Consider the following 13,564-nt stretch of genomic DNA (forward strand, 5'->3'; position numbering starts at 1 on the left):
GTTCTATATTTATAAAAGGATTTGTGATAATCTAGAAACCTCTGAAATAGTCCTTTATAGATACCAAACTAAACGGATTTAATGTATTTCTAAAAATTGTTTAGGAATTGCATAAATTCTAACTCCTAATTTGTTAAAATTTAGTGCCAGATGGTTCTGAATGAAATACGAATGAAATCTGAACTCTCACTGTTAATTTTTTTTTAATTCGGGGGTTTAAAAAAAATTGGAAACAAACTTATCTCTTTTGTAAACCTCACTGTAGGAACTTATAGAAGCTAGGTTACTTTCAAATTGTTCAAAGCACTAAAATAACCAGTTTCAAATATCCATGTTAATCATTCATTTTTTTTTCTATAAAAATCTATGAATCTGAACTATCAAAAGGTTTAAAGTATAAATTTACTCTAGAATTATCCCCTTTGTTAGTCACAAGTCTTTAAAGTTAGGCCTATTCTGTCAGGGTCACTTAGTGTTTCCATTTTACTTTAGTAGCTCCTCAGTTTTCAAAACCATAGATTGGTGAAATATTTTGGCTAGACAATATTCTTTAATATAATGATTTTAAAACTTTCATGGCAAGCCCTTTGAAATAAAAATTGGCAAACTATTATACCTTGAAAATATGATAGTACTGAATTTGCTATGATAAAACCAAGTGCAGCTTTTGTGTTTTATTGAGTTTATTTTTTATTAAGTTTACATTCTATTTACTCCTACATAAACAGCAAAGGAATCTGAAGCAAATATAGCACTTTTAATGAGGTATTCTTTTAATTATGTAGCTTTCTAGTGTAATGTATAATTTTTTCATAACTTTTGGTTGCAAAAATTTTTTGTTAAATATTTTATCTAGTAATTATGTTGACCTGCAAAAAATTAAAAAGTCTTTAAATTGTTGATCATACAACATTTTATTTATTGCTTTTACTTGTTTCAATAAGGAACATCAACCAAGAGGTTGCATTTTACTGCATCAAAAGTACGGTTTCAAAGCAGTATATTTTGTTTTCAAAACTTCTCCTAATCGTTTTTTTCTCGTTTTGACGATATTGAAGGAGTTTTTCAGGCAAAATTTAAAAATATTGAAAATGTTAGGGAAGTCTCAGTTACATCCTTCAGTAAACACTGGCCCCACAGCCCCGATTTACTTAAGAACCTTTCTTGAATTTTGGCTCATGCGATTGCACGCTAATGTGATTCGTGCGTCCGCGAACAGTTCTTGTCGTTTTTTAAACATTCACATGCACATCTAGGGCAATCGCATGCCAAGAGAATACTCCTTTGATGAATATAATGTGAGAGTATGAAAAGCAATATTAGCTTTGTATCATGGACCATAGACTCGCCCTCCATAGTCATCTTTTTTCTTCTGAAAGGCCGAGATTCATGTGAGTGTATTCAAATATTAAAAAAGGATGAAAAGGAACTTTTATAATATTTTCCGAGTAAGAAAAATAATACAAGCTTTGTATCATTCAGCATAGACTTATCATCTAAAGACATCCTTTTTCTTCTGAGAGGCCGAGATTTGTGCGAATGTATTAAAACATTAAAAAAGTTCTTTTTCATTAGTGAAATCGGTAAAAAACAGAGCATGAAACGCTACGCAAGTGCAACCAATCCATTTCACAAATGCAGCAAGACTGATCTATTTATGTGAAACATGCAAGCTACAAGCTTATTACAATCGTGTATACAAGTTGATAAACTCTCCATCGTTATCAACTGTCAGTGTTTTGTTTGTTCTGTTTCGGGTTTTTGCGTTTTTTGCTTGAAAAATGCTCTGAAATTCGTTATAATATATTTGATTAAATTATCGAGGGCTATACATAATACTTGAGGCAATATGGCTCGGTAAAAATATGTTTTCTGTGTTTACTAATTTTATATTTTAGGCTGTTTAGGCTTTCAAAGTTTGCGCAGCTGCTTGGAAACTATTATTCTTAAAAACTATGCATTCTCTTGTTGTTCTGGTTCAATTTGCTGATTTTTGGGCCTACTCTATTTCAAATTTATTAACAAAAAAATTTTTTTTTTATGTATGGAGACTTATAACCATTAGATTAGAGAATTAAAATGGCATTCCAGTTTTAAACTTGAAGCCTATATCCTATTTCCCAGAAAAAACCTTTAACATGGTATCCCTTCCGCAATAAAATATTAGTATTTCATATTCAAAGCTTGATAAAAGATAATTAAAAAAAATTTGGTAGAAAAATTATTTAAAATTTTAAAAAATCAGTTTAGAATGAAAAACAACTGCACAGATTTGCTAAAAACCATGAAATAACCCTAATACCACCATCTGCTCTCCGTAAATTGTGAATATAGCATGCATATACCAGCAATGCCTTTAGATCATCATTAATAATTAATCCCATACCATTACCAATAGCCCTATAGCATATAGTTAGCATTAAAAAAAAATTAAGTCCCTGATTGGAAACTTTCACTTTAAATATCTGAAGTTCAACATTTAAGTTAAATAACTGAAAAGGATACATAAGTAGCAGAAGATAAATCATAATTTTTTTTAAATGTTTTTAACTCGAAACACAACGAACCCGTGTTTGTGCTGCACCAGATTTATTGAAATTGACATAAGTAGAAAATTTCCATACTGGTACCTGTCCCAAAAAAGTCACCAAATTTTGACAGCAGCTAGGCATTGTCAGACGAGAAACTCAAAAAGACCATCACTTAAAGAAACGAAAATCGGGTGTATAACACAAAGTCCCTCTCATGTATACCCCGACACATATTTTTAAAAAATTTTTGTTATTGCAAAAAACGATTTAATGATTGTTGGTATGAAAAGGTATTGATACATTTAAATATGTATGTCTATCATTAAAATCATTTTTTAGTTTTAGTTTAATAATTATTTAACTCCTAGATTAAGCAATGGGATAAACTAGCTTTCATGGAGGACTTTTTGATGCAGCAAACCCACATTTGCATTACATAGAGAAGAAACCCTCCCATTCCTAGCCTAATGGCAAAGGAATTAAAAACTATTTTCGATCTTCAATAAACAATATTTTACATCAGCACTGTGTTTGGTGCTAGCCGGAGACAGAATTTATATTACTGGGACTTTAATCTGAGTTACCTAATCAAAAGTCGAGTGCTCTATCCCCTGAGTCACCAGGGCTTAGTAGAAGAGGCAGTTTTAAAATGGTTGTGAATGTTCTATGAGGGAATACTTTTTGAAATTTAAGACAAAATTCAAATGAACGTGACTCGCGAAACATTAGTGAACAGTACATTTTAACCCTGAATAGGCCATGGTACATTGTCAGTGTTTTCATCGCAGAAAAAAAATGGGTGAGAATTTCTCACTCTTTCTTAAAAATAGGGTGAGATTTCTAAAAATTAAAAAAAAGAAACAAAGAGACTTGAAAAAAAATCATTTCTTTAATTATAATACATTTTTAACATGTTCTCATTTTTAAAGCATTGAATATTTTTGCTGCATCATCATATGGAAAATGCTCTATACCTACTTTTTCATCAGCTATTCTCATTAGGTTGCTCAAATGCGTATTTGTTTCGTTTTGATCATATCTACCCACTTTTGTTTCATTTTCATTTGTCCGTTTCGGAGTAGAAGATATTGCCTTTACAAGGCATTTGTCCATCTTGCATTAATGCGCAAAAAATTTGAACGTCTTACATTAAGAAACCTTACGGTAAACACTTGGTTACAGAAAAATGCGTTCTGAAAGAGGTTCGGAGGGATGGTGTTCTGTTGTTCTTAAAGATTCTGAACAATACTGGTAAATAGGTATGGGGCAGATCTTGAAAATAATGAAAGTTCCAGGAAGAAAAGTGAAACTGATTTTATTCTAAATGGCGCAATGAGAAATTTTTCTTCAAAATGCGAGAAATTCGCAAATTTTGAAATTGGTTTATAGAATGCGCGAATTTCTCGCGGTAATCATTTTTTAATGCGAGAAAAGAAAAAAATATGCGAGATTCTCGCATTCTCACTCTGTTGTGAAAACACTGATTGTATAACATAAGTTTAAAGTAATAAATGTTATAAAATATGAAGGTGTCCCCTCTGCAAAAATTTTAAATACATTTTTGTTTCAAAAGTTTTAGTGTGATAAATTTTTTATTGAAACATTTTGAAAGTTACATTAAATTTGAACCATAGAAATTGTTTTGAGAAAACAATAAATAAATTGTTGGATATTAAATATCACAATTGTTGTGGAGGGGATGTTTTCATCACAAAAGGGACATGAAACCTGTTATTTTCTTCATAAATAAGTAAAATCTATTAGTTTCATTATATTAATTTTAATATAAAGTAAAGAACAAACAAAATTTGTGTGACGTTTTCTTCATGAGAAAAAAGTAATAAGGAATGACAGAGAATGGAGCGACACCTAATGTTGAAATTTATCCCATGAACATTACATTGTGTTAAGTTTTTAATCAAAAATAAATTGGGAGTTTTTACAAACTCACTTTTCACTCTTACTGTAGTAGAGGAAAGAGAAAACTTCTTTCAAATCCCGATGTCTTTGTATCAGTTTTTAAGTATGATTCATTGAGTGTTATATCTAACAAAAACATTCATAATCAAAAAAATTCCATCAAATTTATAAAAAAGTGAAAACTGAGTTTTTACCAACTAACTATTCACCTTTACTGTAGTAGAGGAAAGAAAAAGCCTCTTTCAAATCCTGATGTCTTTATATCAGTTTTTAAGGATGTGTCATTGAGTATTATATCTAACAAAAACATTCATAATCAAAAAAATTCCATCAAATTTATAAAAAAAATATTCTAATTGACTATTTTTATGCATTGATCTTACTAACAAAGATCTGAAAAAGATTTTAAAAATTAATATGAAAACAAATTTTTTTAAAAAATAATAAAAGATCAAAATGTCCCCTCCACAGCATTTTACCTACCATAAGTCCTCTGTGCAATGTGTTAAAAATTGTCAATTGAAATACCTTTTAGTGTTTTCTTGTAATAAAATAGTATTATTTCACTTTAGAATTTATGCAAAAAAACATTCAACTAGTATAAGAGCAGAACTTCCATTAGAAATATAGATTGTTAAAAATGCTCAATTTCGCTGTCCCCTCGGAAAAAATATTTCTCTTATTTTTAAAAAAGTAAAGTTTATGGGCAATTTCAAATTGGCTGCTTTTACATATTGATTCTATGAAGAAGAATCTGGAAAAAATGTTAAAAATTAATTTTTCTTTTAAATCTTTTTTTTTTAAATAAATAAAAGTCCAAAATGTCCTCTCCACAACATCTTTCTTGCTTACCATAGAATTGTCCAGCAATCACCTAGCCCCTATATATGTTCCCCACCCGTAGAACTGTTAGTGGAGTTTTCAGGCAATGCAGCTGCTAGGTACTTGACTTTATAGTGGATTCTGAACCACTTAGATGTGATCAGTGAAAGTCTAATCTGATTATAGGCACAACCTTTAATGTGGAGGATTCTACTTTCTTGCTATTACACAATAAATTTGCCAAAAATCATAAAAGGGACTCAAATAAGCTATGGCACATCCCCTTGGATAGATAATGTATCAGCGGGAGAAAAAATAAGGGTGCCAGCCAATTTATGTACGCAAAATTATAACCAACTTTAGATAAATATAGTTTTTTATTAAAAGCTGAAGAAGAAAATTTCAGTAATTCTGGGTATCAAATTCCATTTTGCTTGTAATTCCTTGATGTATTTTACTTGATCATTCTAATTATAAACTTTGTTCAAATGTATCTCTTGTTTAGAAATTCTAAAATAATTACAAATCTGAATATTAGATAGGAAAAGAGGTAGTGAATTCATATTTGAAAGAGACTTGTTCTTAGCAATAGGAATCCAGAAATATGAATGTCCTGGTTCGAAAGTCTTGCGTAGTTGTTGTTAGTAGTTAAGTCATAAGTCTATGAAATGATGTCGTTCTTAGTATTATTAAGCAGTCTCATTATATTCTGAAATAATTATAATAAGCATGAGCAGTTCTTTTGTTCGAAAATAATATTTTTTTTCTTCTTTTCCATGTCAATTTTCGCCATGTATTATGCACGTACTTTCACATTGTTCCATTCAACATTTTTACAATTCAGTCAACCACAATCTATTTCAGCATGCTGTCGGTCCATAGCGTATAAAAGCGCCAATCATTTTACAGGTTTTATGAAATACTTGCTAGTCCTCGTGTGCGTGCAGTGAGCTGGGTTCGGTGCACTCTAAGGGTCTGTCTAGGTTTTTATGAGAAGTACCTATTTTGTGAATATTTAGACATAATTTGTGAAAAAAATTGTATTAAAAGTAAGAAGATATTTTCAAAAATTGTCACTACAAATAAAAATCATTTATGACTGGTAAATTTTTATATATTATTTCCCATATATTCAAAAATAATTTTACTATTGTAAAGTTTTGGGCTTAAAATTGTATCTTAATTTAAAAATCATTGTCCATAGTAAAATTTCAACTCGAGTTTTTTTAAAAAAAAGCATGCATTTAACAGTACTTGCACTAAAAGTTATTTTCATTATGAGAACATTTCCCACTGGGTCGTATAGAAAAAAGTTTCACAGAGAAAAAAAATGTTTCATAAAGGTCTGTTAAAATAAATTTAGAACAATGTTCGAATGTTTAGAATAATGTTCGAATTTCAACTTCCTGTAAAGTTTACAAAGGGTGCGCCTTGTCATTTAACTTTTAAAAAAAACTCTGTGAAAAAAAAGCTTGTTATAATGTGGTGTAGGCTACCACACCGCACCATCTGACCAAGCACAAGCTACCTATCCGTGTATGCTCAATTAACCTGGGATTTATCGTTCCTTACCAGGATACGAAAAAAAATTTCAGAGGCGGGGAGGAGAATCTTAGAGCTTGCTTTTTTAAAGGCATTTTGTGAAATGCCTTTAAAAAGCAAGCTCTAAGATTCTGCTTGGTGAAATTTTGTGGCATTTCCTAAAGTTGAATTAATGAAGGTACTGCTAAATGGCAGTAAATTAGTAAATTTGCCCTGGACAGACCCCTGCACTATCATGTGCAACTCTGCACATTTTGCAAGATATTCTGAATTTCAAGCTTCATTTCCCACCCTCTGAAATCAAACTGAAAAATCTCCTGATCATTTTATAATGGCTAATATAATCAAGAAAAGAGTTCTTTGTCAACAACTAATTATTTTATCATGATCATGTAAAGTCTTTGAAAATTGTTATGCATTTTGTTAATGTATATCGTGCTTAAAAATATTTTTTGAGTTCTTAAAAAGTACTTATTTTTTGTTGAAAGATTTGACTATGCATCGTGGAAAAGCAACGTAAACATTTTTATTCTATGTTTGTTAATAGCTTACTATACACTTTTTCAATTTTTAGCAGAGGAAAAGCAGTTAGCAAGTTTGGGTCAGAACGGAAAATAAAAAATTCTGCCAACAATGATCTGTATGATACCACCAAAAAATTTGATCCTGCCGTGAGGAGCAATAAAATGAATGGTGCTATGCCGGTGAAATCCTTGAGCAATAATATTCAAGAGGTGAAAAATAAATATCACTACTCTTCTCTGGAAAAAAAGTTGGAAAAGCTAGCATTATATTCTTTCTGCAATGTAAGTTAATTTTATACTTATCTATCAAGCATAAAATAGCATTATACATTTAAAATAATGCTACTATATTGTAATTTGATATGTTTATGTGATTTGCATTTTTGTTTACTTTTCTGATTTTATAGAAATGTGTGAAAATAAGATAAAGACAAAAGGGTAATGGCAATTACTAAAGATCATTAGTCAGTGAGCATCACAGGATATTCTAAGTTCAAAAAGGATGTTCCCAAAAAGTTCTCTTGGTGGGTTTAATACAAGATATCGTCACTCTCACAACAATAAATGTTGTATAACAAATTCTAGTGTTATTTACGAGAATGGTAGATGTTGTAGAACATTAAATCTTAGGTCTTGGGATCTTTAATCGAAAAGGCAATGCACATTAGCTTAAGATCAATAGGCATCACAACAAAATCTATTTTCAAAAATTGTGCACCAGAAAGGCTCTTTTGGAGGGTTTAATACAGGATGTGATCCCTCTGACTACAATAATAGTCTCATAATGAATTCTTGTGTTTACCAGGATTGCAATGTTTTGGGACTAGAAATTAGACCTTGGGATTATTAATCTCGTTCTACCATTTAGGCAGCTCTGAACCCAGGAGGACTTGGATAACAGGGATGATGAGCTGCGTTTGTCCCGGCAAAAACGTCTGTGTTTCATAGTTTTTAGTTCTGAAGATCTGGCTGGCAATTTCACCCTATATTTACCTTTTATTTTCAACCATAAAGTATTCCTTGATCTGTCCAGTCCTGTGGGGAAAGCATTGTCATCCATGGACATTCAATTGAAAATTAACAATGTCTCTGAATCCTACCTTGGGTATAAAATATCAACCCTATTTCTTCAAAGATTTACCCATAAAAACTGTTTTTATTATTAAGCTGATTTTTGTAGTGATTGTTCATTATTTTATATCATGGTATGGTATATAAACAGTAATTATTTTTAAATTCATTACCTTATAATATGATTATGATAATGTTATAAAACATTTGCTTAAGACTGTTTTTTGAATGCGCTGCCATCACGTGTAGAAACGTTTTTGTGTGTATAATGTGAAATTTTTCATAATTGCTGTTAGTTTTCAACAGTTATTCATCGCTCTTAGGACAAGTTTAGTCTATATTTAGTCTGTGCTTTCTATGCTACTTCTAAAAATATAGTACAAGAATATGAAGAAAAGTTTCAGTTTTGTAGAGCTCCTTTCGAAAAGTTGCTCTAACACTGCCTTATTTGGGCCCATAAGAATTAAAAATTATTCATTGATTTTCATCTAGGTTGAAAAATCTCACTAATTATCAATTTTCAAAATATTCAAGTTACGGTTATCAAATGCATTCTTTAGCCTGCTTAAATTTATGAAATTTGCTTAAATTTTCTACTAAAATTTGCTTGCAAATTAGAAATTTTCAAAATATTCAAGTTACAGTTATCAAGTGTGTTCTGAAACCTGCTTATATTTATGAAATTTGCTTGAATTTATGACATTTGCTTAAGACTGTTTTTTGAATGCTCTGCCATCACATGAAGAAACATTTTCGCGTGTACAATATGCTATTTTTCTAATAGCTGAGTTTTCAACAGTTATTCATCACTCTTGTGTCAAGTTTAGTCTATAGCCAGTGTTTTCTATGTTAATTCTAAAAAAATGGTGCAAGAATATAAAGAAAAATTACAGTTTTGTGAGGCATTCATTGTCTAACTTTTACGCCTTTTAAAAAGTAGCTCTAATGCTGCATTATTTGAGCCCATAAAAATTGAGGATTATTCATTGATTTTCATCTAGGTGCAAAAATCTCACAAATTAGCAATTATCAAAATATTATGATTATTAAGTGTGTTCTGAAACCCAGATAATTCTCTACAGCTAGATGGTATATTATAGTTTTAAATTATAGCCTTACTTCAAGTGTAAGTCTCGTAAACTGTTTTGTTTTTTTATTTTCTTTAGCGAAAGAGCTTTGAAAAACACTGTGAACAACAATTGTTAACATTGATTGACTGTAACAAGTAAAAGTTTTATCATGCCATTTTAATTTTTGTCTTAGGAGGAAACTTATATTTATTCCATGTTTAATAAGTTTATTATTAGTTATCAATGTATACATTTAATTATTTAATTATACTATAATTATGCTATTTTTTTAAAAAGTTATCTTTTCTCCCCTCTTTCACCTAGACTCAAGATTGTTCATGCAAAGGATGGAGACCTTCTGAAACTTATATGTTTAGGGATGAAGAAGCAAATATGAAATCTCCCTGTAAAGTTTGCTCACATACTTTGGGTAAAGTTTCTATCTATTTTTTTAAGAAAATTACACTTTGATAATTTTTTATACACTTTAATGGTTTTAATTTTTAGACGGAATTGTATTATTTTCATCCAATTTTTCAAGTTTCTGCTTCTAATAAACAATATTGTATGTTGATATTTTGGCATGAAGGATGGTCTTTGAGAAAATGTTTGGTGTTTTTAAGTTTTGTGAAGCTTGTGCATTTTTAAAATAATGAAATTCCTAAGGATATTAAAAAATTATCCCAAGAAACTGAAGGGGTAAGGCATTACTTGATTAAAAACTTTATTAACTTCAAAATTATATATAAATAGAAAATAATAGTCAACATGCTTCAAGCATTAAAAAACAGGCACCTATTTGTGAGCGCTTGAGACACGTTGACTGATATTTCCTATTTATATACTTTTGAAGTGAATGAAGTATTTAATCAAGTAATACCTTAGTGATAGATAAAAATGGATTTTTTATCCTATATAATTAAAGTTTAAAGAATACTAGAACAGAACAGCGCATGTAATTTTTTAACTGAGATTCTTATGATTTGAAAATCATATTTATTAAATTCATGATAATGTGAAAAATGTGCAAATTTATTTCTCTTGTCATTCTATTAATAGACATTGCATTTTTTTTTAGCTTTTTAATATCATTTAACTCTAAACTTATATTTAATCTTCGAAGTCTGTCTTTTATAAATATATTTATTAAATCTTTATCTCAGGAAAACACTTGGGACTGAAATCATTATTTATAAAATTGATTTTTTAAAATTTAACTAATGCAAATTAATGAAACTTAAATGCTTTCTATAAGCAAAGACCAAGTTTACTGTAATACATTTGGCTTTTAAAATTAAACATTTAGTTAAATCTTTCTTTGAATATTTAAATAACTTAATTGTCCCTTATTAGCAGTTGACTTGTTTTTTAATAAATAACCAAATAATGGATTTCTTTCTATGGTAAAACTGTTTCACTAACATTTTTTATTTAATTTTTGATGTAATAAATCATGGGAATAAATCATTTGATGTAATAATTTTTGAGGCCCATTTGATTTCAAAAGTATCTTTAATCATTCTAACATCTTACAGACAATTTTTCTAACAGACCAATAAGGAGGTTTCTCAAGAATGAAAGAACTGAAATAAGGAACTTGAATTTAAAAAAAAAATTAAAAATGAAATAAAGGAAATAAATTACAAATTTAAGAGTTAGAAATGATATTGAAAAGTTTGAAAGAAAACAATGCTTCTTAGAGACATTAGTCATTCTGTCTTAATTTAAATAATAGTCATCATACAAAGAATGGTCTGTGCTTTACTCCAAAGCAATATGTGCAAAAAAAAAAAAAAATATGACAAAAAAAAAATTACTTGCTCTTGTGGAAATTAATGCTCGTGAGCTTATTTACAAGAGCAAATGTTTATTTCTACAAGAACTTGTCATAGATATGCTCATGAGTAGACAGCGGATAATATGCAATTGCATATTTTAGCACTTTTTGCCATTTGTGCATATAAATGCATAAAAAGGTATATTTGCTCTTATAAATGCATATTTTCAGCATTTTATGGCTTTTCCCTCCTAAAACCATATCACTATTCTTTTTATGTTAGCATAAGGAACGCTTTAAATTTTGTTTTGTCGTTCTTTATCACCTGAAAGGGTCAGCTGGATTGATGTTGCTGTGGGTGATTGCAATCACATGAAAAAGATGTAGAAATGAGGTGTGTGTCGGGAAGGGGGGTACAAAGGGCCCTCCCAAACAGACATTCGTCATAGAAACCTCAGAAAGGGATGGTCAGATATTCTATGAAGGGATGTCTTTTCCTAGAATAAATAATTGTCAATCTGTGTTAGAAAAAATATGGCTTCTGTGGTAGGTAGAAACTGACCTCCCTTTCCTGTGATTGATTAGTTAAAAGGTGGAGTGAATACATTTTCGGAGAGAGCTGCTATTCTAACATATTTCAATAGTCCATCCGATAGATAGATAGTTTCAACATCCATCAGTTGAATACGTAGTTAGTGAAGCTTCGAACGAGATTTTTGACTGCTGAATTTTATAATATGCCAAAAATTAAGTCGACTAAATCAAATTTAATAAAGACATGGATTTCGGACTATGGGAAGGGCTTTACGACCAATGGGGAAATAGTATTTTGTGTGATTTGTCAAAAACACATTTCCTGTGAAAAAGAGTACCAAATCGATCAACATATAAAGACTAATGCTCACTCCACGAAGAAAAAGCAGAATACAAAAGGATTTGTTCGAAGTTTTTTAACTATTCCTGTTTAAGCAGCTGAAAAGGAAAGTGATTTTTCTAGTGATTTATGCAAAGCCTTAGTAAGCAGCAATATTCCTTTAAAAAAGTTAAATAATCCAAACTTAAGACAGTTTTTAAAAAAATATTGTACCAATCAGATTATTCCCAATGAATTGACTTTAAGAAGCAACTACCTTCAACCGAGATGTAACGAAGTACTGGATGATGTTCGACGAGATATTGGAGATGGCCCTATATGGATTGAAGTCGATGAGACGACAGATAAGTGCGGTCGTTATATTGCTCATTTTATTTGTGGAAAAATGGATAATGTTCCTACTCAACCACATCTTCTAGCAAGCAAAATCCTTGAAAAAGTCAATCATTCAATCATTACAAGGTTTGTCAATGATTCTATCAGATTATTATGGCCTGATAGAGATGGTTCTGAAGATGTTTTGATTTTTGTCAGTGATGCCGCTCCGTATATGGTCAAATCTGCAGCAGCACTGGAAATTTTTTATCCCAGAATGCTTCATATTACATGTTTGGTTCATGCTGTTCCCAGACTGGCTGAGACTGTTCGAGAAGTATTCTCCTCTGTGAATGATTTAATTTCTAGTATCAAGAAAGTTTTTCTCAAGACACCTGTGCGCATAAAATTGTATAAAGAAATGTATCCTGATTTGCCCTTACCTCCACAGCCTGTGATAACTAGGTGGGGTACATGGATTGAAGCTGCACGTTTTTACGCTAATAATTTTGATGCAATAAAGTCAGTTGTAGATGCAATTGACAGTTCCTGTGCTTCGTCAGTTTATGTCACAAAATAATTACTACAGGATATCTCTTTGCAGAAGGACTTGGCCATAATTGACACTCACTTTTCTTTCTTAAGTGGAGCAATAACAAAGCTGGAAACACGAGGTCTTCCCCTGACTGAGGCCATATCCGAAATTGAAAAAATTCAACAGTGCATCAATGCTCTTTCAGACTCAGTTGGGAAGAAAGTAAAAGAAAAATGGTGTTTCGTTCAAAACAAAAATTCGGGTTTTGCAGCAGTGAAGAAGATAAATGATTTTCTTAATGGAAACGGAACTGAAGTTCCAGAGAAAGTAAAACCAATGAGTACGAAATTGTACAAACAAGTTTTGTCCAATAACATCGGTTGACGTGGAGAGGTCACTTTCTGCTTTCAAAATGATCTTTGATAACCGACAACATCAATTCACCTTTGAAAATTTGGAAAACACTTAATTGTGTATTGCAACAAAAATTATTCAGTTTAATAAAATCTTTCCGGAAAATCCGATGATTTTTCTTCTCTCATTTATCATACTTCAGTTTTAGGCTTTTTCTTCAGAAATGTGT

General features: G+C 30.5%; 2 protein-coding genes across 4 annotated transcripts in view; both read left to right on the forward strand.

Moving 5' to 3' along the window:
• LOC107457364 (uncharacterized) overlaps positions 1-13,564 on the forward strand; it is an 84,096-nt gene that overhangs the window by 63,357 nt on the left and 7,175 nt on the right. The window lies entirely within an intron of this gene.
• Gcn5 (Gcn5 acetyltransferase) overlaps positions 1,693-13,564 on the forward strand; it is a 37,978-nt gene continuing 26,106 nt past the window's right edge. Inside the window, exons 1-3 of one of the 2 annotated variants that reach the window (XM_016075510.3) lie at positions 1,693-1,857; positions 7,390-7,621; positions 9,805-9,910. In XM_016075510.3, the coding sequence (XP_015930996.2) occupies positions 1,850-1,857; positions 7,390-7,621; positions 9,805-9,910 (346 nt within the window). In that variant the 5' untranslated portion in view covers positions 1,693-1,849. The remainder of the gene's footprint in view (positions 1,858-7,389; positions 7,622-9,804; positions 9,911-13,564) is intronic. The other variant, XM_016075511.5, reaches the window with a different exon arrangement.

The sequence above is a fragment of the Parasteatoda tepidariorum genome, chromosome 6 (genome assembly GCF_982258835.1).
Source record: "Parasteatoda tepidariorum strain Cologne lab strain chromosome 6, Ptep-v5.0, whole genome shotgun sequence".
NCBI lineage: Eukaryota > Metazoa > Arthropoda > Arachnida > Araneae > Theridiidae > Parasteatoda > Parasteatoda tepidariorum.